Source organism: Hipposideros armiger, unplaced genomic scaffold, assembly GCF_001890085.2.
Source record: "Hipposideros armiger isolate ML-2016 unplaced genomic scaffold, ASM189008v1 scaffold_318, whole genome shotgun sequence".
NCBI classification, from domain to species: domain Eukaryota; kingdom Metazoa; phylum Chordata; class Mammalia; order Chiroptera; family Hipposideridae; genus Hipposideros; species Hipposideros armiger.
This window is the reverse complement of record NW_017731668.1, coordinates 1,872,975-1,890,522: the sequence shown is the minus strand read 5'-3', so window position 1 is coordinate 1,890,522 and position 17,548 is coordinate 1,872,975. Positions and strand designations below refer to the sequence as shown.

The 17,548-nt window shown below is 36.4% G+C and overlaps 1 protein-coding gene across 1 annotated transcript in view; it reads left to right on the top strand.

Annotated features, from left to right (window-relative positions):
* The first annotated feature begins 15,864 nt into the window (after nt 1–15,864).
* Nucleotides 15,865–17,548, top strand: part of PDZRN4 (PDZ domain containing ring finger 4) — a 361,626-nt gene continuing 359,942 nt past the window's right edge. Inside the window, 2 exon segments of the mRNA XM_019660455.1 lie at nt 15,865–16,160; nt 16,245–17,548. The exon segment at nt 16,245–17,548 is cut by the window's right edge and continues 14 nt beyond it. Of these exon segments, the coding sequence (XP_019516000.1) occupies nt 17,149–17,548 (400 nt within the window). The 5' untranslated portion in view covers nt 15,865–16,160; nt 16,245–17,148.

Here is a 17,548-nt window from a genome sequence, read left to right as displayed (position 1 = left end):
TAATGTGTGCTTTTTATTTTTCTAAGCTGTGTGGCTGACACAAATATAATAAAGTTAATTTGTTAAGTATCAGTGGATTATATAAAGATTTGAATATGGAAATAACCTTCTAATAGGAACAATGAGGTATGTGGTAATCCTGATATAATTATATAATGCTCTAGAACATTTTCCTTAAAAGGCCTATAGATAGTAAAAATTTTAGGCCTTGGAGGCCAGTCTCTGTTGCCATTGTAGTGTGAAATCAGCCATAGACAATACATAAACAAATGAGCTTTTTTCCAGTAAAATTATACGTATAAAATTGGTAGCAGGTCGGATTTGGCCTTAGGTCAATACTTGTCAACCCTTCTCTAGAGAACAAGATTTTCAGCTATGCTATGACATTCACATTAGATTGAACTATTTAGTGGCACATGCTTTTTTAACACGAATAGGTTTAGAACTGGAAGAACACAGAAGTTTATTCAACCTCATCCTCAAAGTGCATGCTGTAGGTTACCTCATAAGGGTGAAAGTATCTTATTAAAAGTTACTTTGAATTCTTCAGAAACTAAACTGACTTGGATGCGATTCAAGAAATTTTTGCCTACAAAGAATTCTGTAGAAAGCAATATAGAAATCTTCAATATGAACAAGATAAGTGTAAATTTAAATCCTTATAAATTATATCTTTTATTTTAAATGTTAATAAAAAAATACCTATGAGTTTTTTCAATTCAAGAGGTATATAAGGAGGAAAGGTGACATGCAGAATTTTGAAATTGCCAAGGTATAACTTATTTAGGGATGTTTGTGAGGTTGATTAAAAACATAATTTTAAAATGGAATTTTAAAAATGGATAAAATTAATGACTATCTATTCAAAAATAAATTATTTTACTAAAATTTAGGAATGAACAACTCCCTTTAAAAAGTAAAGATCATGAGATGACCCAAATCCTGCCTACATACCCTTGTTATTTGAAAGTAGATGGGGAACCAATTCTTTACTAAACCTTTACTTATAAATTTCCTTCCTTCACTCAACAAGTATTTGTAGAGCTTCTACCACATGCCAGATATTGTTTTAGGCATCAGAGTTACAACAGCAAACAAAACTAGTGAGAAATGCCTGTCTTCATGGAGGTTTTTATAGAGTGAGTTAAATTAGAAAATGTATGCCTTATGGGGGAAAAAAAGGGGTATTTTAAAAGTCAAGATTCTCATGGGCTAGGAAAAAACTTGTCCTTTATTTAATTCCTAACTGAAGTAGAATTTCTACAGAAAGAGTCTAAGAACGGTTGGTAGGAAAATTGTGGTAACTCGTTTCTGAATTAAGCCCAATGATCCAGCTTCTTGTTCTGGCTGAAATTTTCTATTCTATTGGGTTGACTTAATTTTTCCACATAACACTAGCATGAAAGGGTAACCTGGATGTTTCTGGTCTTTCATGCCTGAGGAAGAGTTTTCAAAAATATTTTGGTGAGGGGAAAAAAGGTTTTAATAGTCTAGTCATTTACATAAAATAGCCTTCATGAAAAAATAGGGTTCATGATACTATAAAGTGTAATCAAAAATATAGCTTTTTTGGTATAACATCAACTTTGAGAAAAAGTTTAAGAAACAAAAAGGCAATAATTCTTGGTGCCACACTTTTCAAAATTAAAGACAAGGAAAGCTAGTTTAAATGTAGGGGAAAAAAAGCATTAATCCTAAAATTAGTTAACCAAGAAACAGGGGGCTGTAGTTTCCAACAGACTCTGCCCAGCCAACCCTCTTCCTACTTTAATGAATCTTCTATATTAAGAAAAAAAATAGATTCAAAATCTAGCCTGTGACTTCGGACAATTCATTTTAAGATCTGAGACTAGGTTTTTTTTTAATCTATACAACAGTTATAATAATACCTGTCCTTCCTCATGTAATTGATGTGAGAGATCAAAGACATAATGAATGTGAATGTGTTTTGTAAACACTAAAGTCCTACTTAAATTAGAAGAATCATTGTTCTTAATCTATAAAATAATATTGTGATGAAAGCAGTTTTATTCATTTTAAGAGTCATATATTAAATCTATTTGTTCCTTAAGCTTTTTTCACTTGCTTATTTCTTATTTCTAATGTGATTCCTGTCTAGACAAAAGAAAAAAATGATCACAAAATGAGGTCAAATTAATGTTTGTCTCTCAGACATATTTATTGATATTTAATTCCCTTTTCTATTTTGCTTTTAAGAAGACATGCGGGACCATTTCCCCTGACTTTTAAGAAGATATTTTGAGCCTATGTCAAGATCCTTTATGATGCTTGGCTTAGCTTTAGGGTGAGCCAATTGCATTCTCATGGAATGATATTTAAGCTTCATTTCAAAATCCTAATTCCAAGAATTAAAGTAAACACTCTGGAAATCCTTCACTATGTTATTTTTTTCCACTCATTTTTCTTTCGTTGTGTTTATAGCTGACTTCCTCCTTATACTTCACACTTTGCTTTTCTATCCTGTTAATCATGTTAGACCAACACAAAGAGATTTTCTTTTATTCTTAATAATATAATTTTTCAAAATTAATTAATTAAACAGATTTCCTGTACTGTATGGGAATCAATCATTTATGACAGAAAACCATGAAACAAAAATCCCAGGGTAGCTGAAAAATTTCCTGTGGACACTTGAGGAATCTTTGACAATCTACAATTTAAGCAAATTGACCATTCACCTGAAATTTCACTTTAATGAAGTTTACTTTAGTGGTTAATGATAATGGTAGTTTCAATATTCAATTGCTCAAAATTTTGTTTTTGTTAGCAATTTAATGTCTTGTAAAAGTATAAGATTGGCAAATTAGCTGAGGAAAGCCATTAAGTTTTACTTTGTTATCTGTTTTCTGTGTCTTTAAAAAAAAAAATCACAGGCCTTTATAGTTCTAGGATGTGTTGTTAATTCAACAAAATTTTGAGGTAGACAAAGCCAGTCTTCAGGGAAGCCCTAACTCTCCTAATGAACCTCAGCCCCTCTTTGTGGTGTCTGTTCCATTGTGTTCAGAAAATCCAACTTGGTAGGACAGCCTTCTGAGTTTGAATCATGGCTCTATGCCGACCCACTGGGTAAACTTGTCCGTCTGTAAAATGGGATTACTAATAAAGTCTACCTCTTACAATTGCCATAGGATTAAGTGATTTAATCAGTATAAAGCACTTGGGAAAATCTGACTCAAGGTAAATGCTATTATCATAATAAGTGTTAATATTTAGGGCCTTCAAGTTCAGGCAACCAGAACTTGGTCTTCATGACTTTCTAACTTAATTGCCCTCCCCAGAAGCAGCCATTCTCTGCTCTTCTGAGTCCCCGGCCCTCTGTTTTATTCTGCCAGAGTTTTGATAGATAATAGCTAACATGATAAAGTGGTTGCCCATGGATGATAACTATGGAAGAAAGCCAACTCGGAAAGGAGGGCTGTGGAGCTCAAGAAAGGTGGGTTCAACTTCTAGGGTGCCACTTATAAGATGTAGGATTTAATGTCAATTACTTAACTGCTTTCAGCTACAGTATCTCCATCTGAAAAATTAAGATAATAATAGAGTGGTTATTTGCCTATTAAGGATCCTATGGACCCATCATGAAAGCTGAATCACTCTGAGGGACATGACACATTTATTATAAGAATCAGAATTTGTGTGATTGTGGGAGCTAGCTAAGCAGTCTTAAATGTGTTGCTCTTGTATGTGAAGTTGTGGCTGAAGTCAGGAAGGGCCAGCAGTGAGGAAGGGCAAGTGAACACAAAGTGAGTGGAGCAAGGACAATCTGGAGCCTGTGTAGATAAGCTGGAGTTTATGACACATTGGGTCCTGCTTCTGTCTGTCACTGGCACTTGTGTCCACATTTCACTGCTTTTAAGCCTCCAACTTTGAAGATGTTGGTGACATGTGGAAAAGCTGACCCCGCCATGGTTATTGGCCCAGAATTAGAAGGAGCTGCAGGAGCTGTTGATTCATGCCAACAAGGTGAGCTACACGATCCAGGCCACCAGGCGTGCACCATAGCAGAATCCGACCCTACACCAAACTTCACAGCAGAAATACAGCTGCTTCATCATTTCTGCCTTCCAAATCTTGCACAAATAACACTCATGGACTATCCTAACCCAAAACAATGCAGGAATGGGAATTCTCAAAACATCAATCCAGCTTAGCTAAATTGATCCACAACAAAGCCACCACACAGGTGTAATGATGCCAAAACCTTATACATTTCATCTTGGATGTGGATAAAATATGTCTTCTCTGTGTTCTGTAACAGACATCTTCCTGCTTCTGAGCCTGAATCCTACAGTGCTGATAGGAGGAAAAGCAAAAGCTTATCAATGAAAAGGATCTTCCTTTGGCTTAAACTGTCTTTTTTGTGTAAAGTCAATCTCTTTCAGATAAATGCTTAGTGTTCAAGAGTTTCTTCACCAACCCATCCCTATCCAGGACTTGTTCCCTCCACCCCTTCTTCTAGTTAAGATGGCATCTCCATATGGAATTGAGTTTAAAAGATCATGGTAAGATAGAGTAGGGTGCAGGCCTCAGAACCATCGACACCCATGGTATCCTGCCACAGAAGCCTGAGCTTGTGGAACTGAGGCCTACTTTTAGCATAGTTAAGTCCTGAGAGGATGACCACCTCATTCTGGTTTATCTGGGGCTGTCCCAGTTTTAAAACTGAAACTGCCATGTTCTGGGGCCATGTCAGTCTCACGCACACCCAACTGGTTGGTCATCATGGGGTTTGACGTTCCTCACCCTTCTGACTCTGCCTTTGCTGTGCTCAAATATGCAAAACTGAGATCATATGGCTCATCAGGTGGGACTTTTATTGTTGCTGGCAGGAATGAGTTCCTCTGGGGCTGCTGGACTGCAGCCAGTTTCTTGCTGGCTATTAGACAGAATCCACCTGCAGATCCTTGCCACATAGGTCTCCTCAATATGGCAGCTTGTTTGATCAAAGCCAGAGAGAGTCGGCTAGTAAAGCAGAAGTCACAGTCTTATGTAACCTAATCATGTATGTGACAACCCATCACTTTTGCCACATTCTGTTGCTTAGAAACAACTAGTGAGGCCAGCCAACAATCAAGGAAAGAGCATGAATACACACTGCTCCAATCCCTTCCATCTCCTACATCGTCGCATTCTCCGTGTCTAATGGATAACACTATTCAACATGCAAACATGCTTTAGATTAGCTAAGTTTGAAGTAAAACCTATGAATCCACATAACCTTCCAGTTAGCACCTAATTTATTATTTTTAAGTTTTATAGTTAGCACTTATTACATTTTAAGAAATTTTAGCCTATTCTAATATAATACGTTCTTCTATGCTTTTTGCCTAAGATCTTTATTGTTTTATATTTTATATGTAGCATAGCTATATTTTATCGTTATGGCACTTTCACACTTAGAATATTATATATTGCATGAGATAAAGATCATGATATTTTTCTATATTGTTGTCAAATTGACCCAGAGAGATCTAATAAAAAAGACTTCCCTTTGACACTGTACTACAGTGAAACCTTTGTCATAAATCGTTCAGCTATATATGTGTAGGTTGGTTAGATTCTTTTTTATTGTGTAATCTAAATAAAACTATGGATAAAAATTAAACTTACAAAAGTGATTTTTGTATCCTCAAAGAGGTTATATTTTTCCACAGCAAGAAATGTAAAACCAAGTAAGTCTCACTAATGAACACATAGACACATGATAGACAGACAGACCTTCATACGTACAAACACACACACAGATGTCTAGACATCTATTAATATATTCTCTATTAATAATCTCTATTAATAAATTAACCCTTGATATTTCATTAGATGAATAGTGTTCTCTTGTTGGCTCTGTATTTAACATGTCTTTAACCTAACGAAATTGACCTTTTGTTTGTTTGTTTACTTCTCAGTCATTTGTATTTTTTGCCTCTAAATTCTCCCTGCTCGTTTCTCTGTTAGGATTTGAATACTTTTTCGTAGAGCTATAACCTGCATGTTTATTACTCATTTTTGCTTTTATTTTATTGTTAATATCCAGAAGTTTTAAAGGGAACATAGCCAAATCAACTGATGTATTCATCTATTTTCTTCAGATTAATTTCCAGAAATTATAATTTAATCATTTAATACATGTGGAATTCATCTGTGCAAATGAAAATTGGTCAAAATTGAAACATTTTGTTTCCAAATATGTGGATGATTTTCCTAATATCATTTACTGAATCATCCACATCTTGCCCGATTTCTGTGCTGGAAACTGAGACTAGATAATTTAAGACGTCTTGGGTCAGAGTTAATGCCTGTAGTGTGTGTGAAAGCCTATTCTCTGTCCTGCCAATCCTCTCCTTTTCACCTCTCCCAAACCCTCCAGGTTCTGCCCTGGGTTTTGGAAGCTGGGGTATCTCCACAGCCCAGAGGGATATTCTGTGTGTCTGTGTTCTGTCTTTCCCTTTCACCTTCTCTTAATGTTTTACATATGTCTTTAATTCAGCTATACCACCTCATAGTAGAAAAAATTAACTGAGAAATATAATTCATATAATCTCTGTGCACCGATACAAGTATGCATACTCAAACATATCTTACCCTTCACTATTTAGAAGCTCTCTCTGACTGTGAAAATTAGAACTGATAAATAGCTATAGAAAACATCGTGTTACTGCAAATGTTCAGCAGGCTTAGTAGAAGACAAAGCCAGGTAGAGAGGCGATTTGCTTTTCTGGCTTTCAATTTAAGTATGGATTAAATCAATCAATTTAATATCTAAATATCTCTGTGGTCATTAAGTGAACCTACTAAAAGTATGTAAAATTAATGCAATCATCTTTAGGAAATATGCTTTGGTGTTATATGCAGGTATGCAATCTGAATTAGAGCTGCTATGAAAAAAATTAAAAGTGTTGTTAAATGAGTATGCATGAAGTAAGACCTGACTGTAGTTTTTCTTTCCCTTCCCTTCCCATTTTGTGTCTCATTCTCTCTCTTCCTCTCTCTCTCTCTCTCTCTCTCTCTCTCTCTCTCTCTCTCTCTCTCTGTGTGTTTTTATTGGCCCTTATAAATAGAGAATTGAATGAATCATAACCCTCAGTTCATGATACACCATCATCATTAATCTGTGCAATTCATTTTCTTGCTTTCTTTTTTTTTGCTTTTATTCCCACTCCTCACTGCCATTTCCTTCCTTTCATAGATACCTACTCTAATACATTTAATATGTGTCCTTGGATATGTATGTATCCTTAAAAAAATGTGCATTGTTGCTTTATAAATATAACTGTTTTTAATTTACAAAAATAGTATTCTGCTACAGACATGCTTGTGGTTATTTTTAACTCAGTATTGTGGATTTCAGCTCAGCTGCATGCTACATGTGCATGTAGATCATTGCTTCTGACTACTTACGTAGCCCATAGGCTATTTCTACCACACTTTTTCATCCCTTCTCCTATGGATGAACCCCTAGGCTTCCCATAATTCCCTGGTCCCCAGACAAAGCTGCGGCAAAGCTCCAGAATCAACCTGTGGAAGAGGCTCCCAGGAGAGGGTTGTTGGGTCACAGGGTCGCACATTCTTGACGTCACTAAGTGCTGCCAGATTGTTCTCCAGATTTGCTGGCTTCTATTTCTTAAGTATTTTGACAAGATTCACATTAAGTTGAATATCTGATTTTGTGCCAACTTTTAGGGGCAGGTTGAATTTTATAACTGTGTGCAAAGTCAGAAAAAAATCTAATGTTTCAATACTTTTATATGCAACTCTCTTTTAGATTATTTACCTGAAAAAAAAATAATAACAGCATTTTTGAGAAATGGTACATGCACTATTTAGTTTGCTTCATATTTATTAACATGGGTCAGATTTTAGGAAAACAATTTGAATGAAATTATACTTCATAATATTTGAATAAGGGATAATAATTGTATAATATAACTTATAGGTTAACCAAAAATTTTATGATCATTATATACATTTTACATTTACAAATACCCTAATGTAAATTAGGCCTGCCCAGAGAAAATAACAAGAGTAGCTATTTATTAAACATGGCCTATGTGTCAGAGAAATAGGCACCATTTTGTTATTTTTATATATTTATTCTATGCAGCACAATCACTGTATAGTATTCATTCTTTTGCTCATTTTACAGGTAAAGAAATTAATATTGAGAAGGGTTAATTTATTTTCCACAAGATTGCACAGCCAGTATATAAAGGAGTGAGGGTTCAATTCAAGGACTAAATTAACTACAAGGTCTGAGTCTTCACTATGGACTTCAGAAAAAGATGGTAGAGTACACAGCATAAGGACAGTTTGGCTTGGTGCTTAAGAGCAGCATCTTTGAAGCTAGATGTCCAAGTATGAATCCCAGTGTTGCCACTTACACACTCTGAAACCTTAAGCAATTCATTTGACCCCTCTATACCTCTGTTTCCTTCTCTGGAAAACAAAGATGATGATGATTATAATAATAATAATACCTGCCTCCTAGAGTTGTTTTGACTTATAAATAATAAAATACATTTAAAGGTTAGGCCAGTTTCTGGAACATAATAAGTAGTCAATTATTTTCTTTTTCCATAGAAGACTGTACTTTTGTTTGGATATTCATTTTTTTCTATCAGAGCCCTGTTTATCAAGGGGATCTCATTCCCAACTCTAGGTGTGGGTCATGGTCAGTCTGAATCAATCAGCATAACTCCGTGATCCTTGCTAGTGACTGATTCTCAAATGCTCTAATGTGCAACTATGGCCGCTGAGACTCAAGGAGATTTGTTTGTGTGTGTGTTGGTTGGATGGGTGGTTGAGGAGAACAAGCCTTAGAAACAGCCAGGGCTATAAAGGGACAGAACCTGAGTCACTGAGCACAGCTGGAACCACTAGATGAACCAAAGCCTACTCTAGCTCTAGGCTCCAACCTGTTGTTTAGGCCAGCATGAATTGAATTTTTGGTGCAGTGGGTTACTGAGTGAAAGTTGTATTCATGTGTCTATAAACAGACCATGAATAAATGCTATCCATTTTCCTACCTCAGATTTTAGTGATTAGGGGAATGAATTACTTCATTCTTTAATAGTTTCTTGAGGAAGAATTCAGTTACCAGAGGAAAATCAGAGTAAGTTGGAATGGTAGATACGCTAAAAGGTTTGCTAGGAAAATTTGAATATATGAGAAAGATTCTTGGAAATAGAATTACACAGGAAGCATTGTGAAAGAAGCTGAAAATAAGATGTAAAAGATATGTAAGTATGATTTTTAAAAAATTAAAGAAAGGAACTGAGTCAGAAAGAGTTGGGGGAAGACAGTTTACCCAAAGGGCTTGTAACTTGGATGGTGATTATGGATCTGATTGGAGTTAGTAAGATGGAGCTAGGAGGTAGGCAAAAAGTACATGAATAGAATTAATCAGACTCCCTATTACAATCAGAAATTTGGTGTGCAGTTGTGGGATGGATCTGCAAATGAATACTGTAATCATAACCTTAACTATAAACCAAAATTGCACATAATTTAAACTATCATGTTTGTTTAACATTTAACAAACATTTACCAAATACTGCATTGTGCAAAGTTTCATAAAAATTAAAAAAAAAAAGAAAAAAAAGGTTCTTCATAAAATGGTACAATTTTAGCATAGCACATATCAAATAAAAGTAAATGATATCACAAAGCTGGTGAACAAGATTTGCAACGTAGATGAAAGATTGTTCTGGTGGTTTCAATAATCTAGATGGAAGAATCCAGAAGGAGGAAAGTGGTTTCCCTTGCTCATGTTTAAAGTTGCATTGGATGGCACACTCTTCTTTCTTAGCATGTAACAGACATACATACCTATGTAATGGATGAGGTGAGACACATCAAAAAGCAACGACTCTTATTCCTTTTCCTCTCAAAACAACACACTGATGATTGATAGTCTATGTTTTAAGATCCTCTTACAAAGAATAGTACATGCTTTTCTTTCCTCAACTTTCAAAGATAGAAGATCATAAACAGAATTTAACAATGTTATACAGCCAGTTAAAATTTATATTCTTAATATATAAAGAACTCATATATCAATTACAAAAAGACAAATATTATTATAGAAAAATGTGAAGGTAAATTCCGTAAAGAAATACCTATGGTAAATAATAATTAAAAATATATCAATTCCACCAGTAAAAAAAAGTGCAAAAGAAAATAACATAGATTTTTGTTTTGTTTTGTTTTTTTTGGAGGGAGGGCATTCATTGTTGTGGAACATGTATACTCAAACACTGCTCTCTGTGTGTAATTTGATAGAATATTTCTGGAGTGCAGTAATGAGGGCAAATGCTTATATAATACTAACAATGCTTCAAGGTTCTATATTATATTTATATTTCTGACGCTTTTTTTTTTTTTTTAGCTGAGCCATCCTTCCACCTGTTGGCAGCTCAGCGGCAGCTCAGCTCAGGCTGGGAATCAAACCAGCAACCCTGTTGCTCACAGCTTGCACTCTTGAGTGAGCTCTTAACCAACTGAGCCACTCGGCCAGCCCTATATTATATTTCTAAACGCAATCTCACAACAGCCCGATGAGGTAGATGTAATTATGATTTTCATTTTACAGATGATAAGAAACTAAGTCAGGAAAAAGTTAACTAAATGGGTCAAAACCACACAACCAGTTGATGGCAATATTGAGATTTGCTTTACATTGATAAAGAGAGGATACCCTGAATTTGGGAGCTTAGAATTTAAATTTATGTCACATATTATACTTTACTATGTGATCCTTTTGTCTAGAATTATAAGTGGTTATTAAAGCACTCAAAACATATTATAGATATTTTATTTTATTCTTTAAAGATTTCTGGGAGGTCGAAGGATAAAGATGCCAATTATTTCATCTTACAGGTGGGATTATACTAAGATTAAATAATTTACACCCAAACCCATGGTGTGGTAGAACAAATAATGGCAGAAACATCTCTTTGCTGCTTAGGCCTTATAGTAGTCAACAGAATTTTCATGTGGAATTTCTAATACCTCTTATTTTTAAAATATCATGTAATAAATTACTAATAAATATTAACTAATTATGGATTTTCTTTGGGTTGTGCAAAATGGGCAAACAAGTGGCTTCAGAAACCCAAAGGAGAATTACTGATGGTAAGTCTGATTAGTGACATTTTTTCTAGTAGTTTCCCACACCATTATAATAAGTCATAAAAAAAAAGACAAACCAAAAAGATATTTGACAAAACAATTTGTTGACTTTCATTTAACAACATATTTATTTAATGAGTTTATCATATGTCAGCATTTTATGGAAATCTCTAGAATTTTGGAGAAATATCTAGAATATATTAAATTATAGAAAATCTTTATTGAATGACTAAACACAAAATAAGGCTTCAACCAAAATAAATAGTGATTGATTTATTAAACCAGAATTTAAGGAACTAAGACAACTGGTTTATTATATAGAAAGCTCCCAGCTATTTGAGACCAGAGTTATATTGAACAAAATGATCTAAAAATATAACTGCATTGGTATATACAGAACAATTAATAAGGTTAATATTCTCATTCATATAAATTACTCAAAGACCTCTAATAAATATGACCCTAGAATTTTTCTCCTTAAAGAAAGGATAACAAAAAGTGGTAGCCTTTAAACAATGGAATTCCAAATAGACACAATTATAGCTTCCAATCGCATATCAGGTTTGATAGTGCATTTTATTTAAAATAACACCAAAATAGATGTGAAAAAAAAGTTATTAAAGCCATTACAGTGTAGTGTAGAGCAAGAATTCTTTAATTGAGGTAGACCTGGGTTTAATCACAGACTTTGCCACTTTCTATTTGTATACACTTGGGCAAGTTGTGGGAATAATATTATCTACCTCAAATAGTCACTGGGAGAACAGAATGAGATTGTGCATGTAGAGTGTACTCCTGTTCCTGCCACAGAGTAAATAATTATTACATAGTAGCTCTTTACTTTTTTTTTTATTAAGAAATTTTATTGGGTAAGAGTGTGTTTTTCCAGAACCCATCAGCTCCAAGTCAAGTCATTGTCTTCAATCTAGTTGTGGAGGGCACAGCTCCTTGGCCCATGTGGGAATCAAACCAGCAACCTTGGTGTCATGAGTCTGCACTCTAACCACCTGAGCCAACCAGTCACCTCACATATTAGCTCTTATAGTTGTTTCTGATAACTTCTCTCTTTGTCAGTGACTGTGACCCACAAAGATATAGCACAAAATCAAGAGTGATTAAATATAGGATTTAATATATTTTGCTATACAAACCATCTCTCACAACAGTCCTCTCTTAGATAGGATAATAATGTTACTGTAAGTAATGATGTCTCAGTGACTTTAGAAATCAGTCCATAATTGAATTGAAAGTTGCCACAATTTTTAATTTAAGATCTCACTTTAACTTGGTTTTCTTCCAATTCTTCATTGTGCCCTATTTGATCATTTATTCCCATAGAGACTGCACAATTATTATAAATCATTTACTGTACTTTGATGTACAGAATATTTGTGTTCATATCATTATATTCCTCAGAAAAATCACATTCTGTACTGTCATGATGCCCCTTTTAACTCTTCATTCTGCCAGATAGTTGAAAAGCAAGATAATAGCAAATAACTTCTAATGGATTACAGGTCAACAGACAGGAATCGTAACAACTGATATTGCTCTATTAATATGTTTTCTGGATTTGACCAATGCTATATTTTCCAAAGAGCAAAATGCATATCCAGAAGTATGTCTTCGCTGGCATAATATGTTATCAGCCTATCTTGTAAAAATAGCTTCCTTTTTCTTTATGAGCTTTCAAATAACAACTTTTATTGTTTTTATCAAGTTTGGAATTTTTAAATACTGTCCAGTGACCTCGTTATCTCATGCTTTCTGAACATATTCATTTATGCTACTAGGTGCATTTCTGATCCTAGATTATGATGCAAAAAATATAAAGAACAAAAATGAATGTTAACTTCAATATTACAAATAAATGTATTCAACTGGATCTACTTTGACCTGAAGTAGCAGGGTATTTTTACCCAGTAATCTTATCTCAGTAATCTAACAGAGTTACAGCTCAAATTTAGGGCATTTTGAAAATTGCATATGATTATAGACCATAATAGTAATTCATGATAAATGACTAGATAATCAGAGAAAAGAAAACATAAATAATGAAATTTCAAGTTCTTATCATAGAAGATTTAACAATTACTGTTCTGTTAAAAGTACCAAATTATGCTATATAAACATATATGAATTAAAGAAGTGATTCAAGTGTTTCTTTGAAAAATTTCCTTAGATATTACATTTTTCTAATATATAGAATGATCTTTTATAGTATGGGAAGGAAAATCATGCTATTTAGCTCATTCGATGTCAGAGATTTATTATGCTGCAATGTCTTCACGTGGGAAGAGTCCATGAGGTTCCCTTAGGTGTGTCCATTTTCCTCAGTGTTCAACTCTTACAATGTTTTTCTCCTGGAACTTAACTCTTCTGGAATTGCTCAAGCTTGCCTTTTCTCATGTAAAAGATTTATGATTTTATGATTTATGACTTCATGATTCTCAATCAAATGCATGAGACAACATTAAAAAATCACAAATTAGTTGGTTAAAGTATTATCTATGCATGAAGTGGGAAAAAATGACTTCTCTCTCCTTTTTCATCTTTCCATTCATCATGTCCCAGTCTTGCAATATAGTATTTCAGTATTAGGTCTTTTAGCATTTGACTTAACAATCAGTAACTCTCAGATTCTCTATTCATTGTTGGAAGTAGAGATGACTCAGAGCTGGGTTGGAACCCTGCTCCTTCTCACTGGAAACACTCATTGGCATACTCCAGTTTCATTACTGCTCTAGGAATTGGCCCAAAGAACATAGCAAGTTAATTCTTTATCTGTTTTCATGAATATATGACCCCTGGCAGTGGATTAAATCAAAACCTAGTTTCTAAGATGAAAATACCTTACCAAACACTGACTATTTTAAAATATTTTGAGTTCAGCTATGGCCTTTGGGTTGGAGATGAACTAAGTACATTTATTGTCTTTCCATTGCCTCTCAGTTGGCAACGCATCTTTTCAGGTCCAGTCTGAATGAAAGATTATGAGAAAGGTAACAGGCCTGGTCTTGGCCACAACCACCAGGACAGCTACAAATGGCTTTGTAAACAAGAAGGAAGACAGTGGCTTGCCTTTCAGCTCTTCCCCCAATGTTGCTATCAAGCCTACAAGTTTCACTAACCAGGAATTCTTTTTTTTTTTTTAAGATTTTTTGATGTTGTTTTGTTTTTAAAGTTAAAAAAATTTTTTTTAATTGGGTAACTGTGTTTTTCTAGGACCCATGAGCTCCAAGTCACATAGTTGTTTCAATCTAGTTGTGGAGGGCGTGGGGATCAAACCAGCAACCTTAGTGTTATGAGACTGCGCTCTAACCAACTGAGCTAACTGGCCGCCCCACCAGGAATTCTTAACAGATAATTACAATCAGTGGATGCATAAGGATATGACCAAACTAATGATGCAAAGTGCTAATTTTTTTTCATTTGCCAAAAGATATTTGAGTGTTACTGGACCTGTTTTGCTGAAATATTTGTGCATATTTTAAATGAATTCCAAGTGCTTCCTTTACTTACCTAATTACTTCAACCTAATTAGTTTCCTTGTTACTAGCTCATCTAAGCTTTTCTGAGATATTACAATTTTCCTAATACATAAAATATTTTATAGTATGGAAAGTGAAATCATATATTTAGCATACTATTTAGCTCAATTGATGTCAGAGATTTATTATGCTGCAATGTCTTCATATGGGAAGAGTCCATGAGGTTCACTTAGGTGTGTCCATTTTCCTCAGTGTTCAACCCTTATAATGTTTTTCTCCTGGTACTTAACTCTTTTGGAAGTGCTCAAGCTTGCATTTTCTCATGTAAAAGATTTTCCTAAGCTCTCTCTTGGCCTACTTCATTACTTGGCTTCACTTCACATGTTCTCATTTTTGAACTTGTTATTCTCTGTGGACGAGGTTTTTGACATCCATCTTCTATTTAACAATAAAAATGTTATACATCCTGGAATTACTCATACCATAATCTACTCACATTCCTTACTATTGCTACAGAAATTGCATGGGTAAACCAAAGACATTATATACCCATTGTTGTATTTTTTTTTTCTTTTTAAGTAGCTGCAAGTCTCCTTTTCCTAACATCTCAATGGGACATATTTAGATTTCATCTCTTTTCTCCTATTTTATAAGTGTTCTCACTGCTATTGTGTTTATTATGAAATAAATATCAAGCCCTCACTATAAAGTCACAGCTAGAAGTCATTAGAAGTCATAGCTTTTTTCTATAGCTGAAAAAAAAAAAAGATGGAATAGATCCTTCCGGCCCAGATTATTTGAATACATTCTGTAACATTCTCCTTTTTATGCTCTATGCAATTCACAAGAATATGGTCCTGCTGTTACTGTTAAATGATTTGTTTATTTGGATATTTATTATTTATTTACTTGGTGAAAGGCCATGGGGAAGGTGGAAATTTAGAGCATTGTGGCAAATGTTACTTTATCATATAGCTATATGTATAAAAATGTAGAATATAGTATCTTATTGTGAAACAAGTTTAAAAACATATCAAATATCTGGCAAGCCACTCTAGGATCCCTACTGGTATTGAACTACTCTAATAAAATCTCATCTTTCAGAAAGAAGGCTTATTAGCCTCTATTATTAGCCTTTGCTAATTCTTCCCTTAGCTCCAAGGATTTAAAAGGCAAAGCCTGGAGCCATTTTCATATGTTTCAACTGATAGGTGTTGGTACTCTACAGAAGTACACAGCTTTCTGGGAACAACGCTCAGCTGACCATGAGGAATCATGGATGATTAATTTAGGGAGCCCAACCTAAGCATGTGGAAGTAGTTTTAGGATAATGGCAGGAAGTCCTGCGCATCCAGGTGATAGGTTTGCTTTGCATACCTAAGTTTCAGGAGATGGTGATGGAAGCTGGGGAAGGAGGGCTTGGAAGAATCCCTTTGCATGTTTTCAGTAAGGCCTGACATGCTGCATACTTTGAAGAGTCAAACTGGGGGAGGAGGCAGTTTGGAATGAAACTGTATATTCGGGGTAAGTAGAGGGAAGCAGCTATTGGATTTTATTTCTGTTATTTCACTTTCTCTCATAATCCTTCCCTTTAATTCTCTTTTCCAGGTGCCCAAATGATCACATTCCCCTCCCCAACGGTAAATTCCTGCGGAAGTGGAGATGGATGGTGGGGCGATTGAACCTGGGGTCAGAATGCCAGGTAAAAGAATCCCAGAATCACACTGGAGGAGGCCTTGAATGGCGGTTCCAGTTCTCCCTAAAAGAGAGGTGTCCTAAGGAGAGCTCCTGGCTTCCCCCCATTTTGCTGCCACTCATCATCACGCCTCGCTACACTCACCTGATTTCTGGATCGTGATTTGGGAAGCCTGGTTCTGTAGATACCTCAGTGATTTTAGTGCTTTTCCCATGGTCGGAGGCACTTAGCTGGTGATTTTGTAATTGGCTGATTCGAAAGAATAGAAGTACATCTATTTCAAACACATTTATTGAAGACAGACTTGACGCGGGGCGATGAGGATTCAACGGAAAACCTCATGGACAAAAAAAAAAAATCCTGCTCTCCTGGAGCTTACATCTAGGTGGTCTTCAAAGTTATTTCTCTGTATCCGCACTGAACCCGTTATCAGCTCTGCTGGAAGACTGCTTGAACTGTGCAGGCAAAGTGGAGCTCAGTTTTCCTGAGGGCCACTGTAAGCTGGCGTCCGCTCTCCGCGGATAAAACTGAAAGAATATGAATCGCAGGACAGCGAAGGAGTTGGGGCGGAGGGGGGCGGGGGGAGGGTATCACTCGAGGTGGCGTCTATTAGCGTGAATACGGCGGAGTCAGGGGACCTAGCTGTAGCCTGAAAACTTCAAGCCAAACAAACTCTGAGATTACAAACCCTCACCCTTCTCCTCCTCCCCTCGGAGCAGCCCCGCAGCGGGAGCGCTGTCCTAGGGGTTCCCGGGGCAGACAAGGGGCTCGGAGACAGCGGACTGCGCCTTGCACCCCCTTCCCCTCATCCCGGCCATGGGCTTTGCCCTGGAGCGCTTCGCCGAAGCCGTAGACCCGGATTTCGAGTGCAAGCTGTGCGGCCAGGTGCTGGAGGAGCCGCTGTGCACGCCGTGCGGGCACGTCTTCTGCGCCAGCTGCCTGCTGCCCTGGGCGGCGCGGCGGCGCCGGTGCCCGCTGCAGTGCCAGCCCCTGGAGCCCCGCGAGCTGTACCGGGTGCTGCCTCTGCGCGGCCTCATCCGCAAGCTGCGCGTCCAGTGCGACTACCGCGCCCGCGGCTGTGGCCTCTCGGTCCGGCTGCACGAGCTGGAGGCGCACGTCGAGCGCTGTGACTTCGGCCCTGCCCGCTGCCGCCGCCCGGGCTGCGTCTCCCTGCTGGGCGGCCGCGGCGGCGGAGACGTGCCCGCGCGGGGGGGCT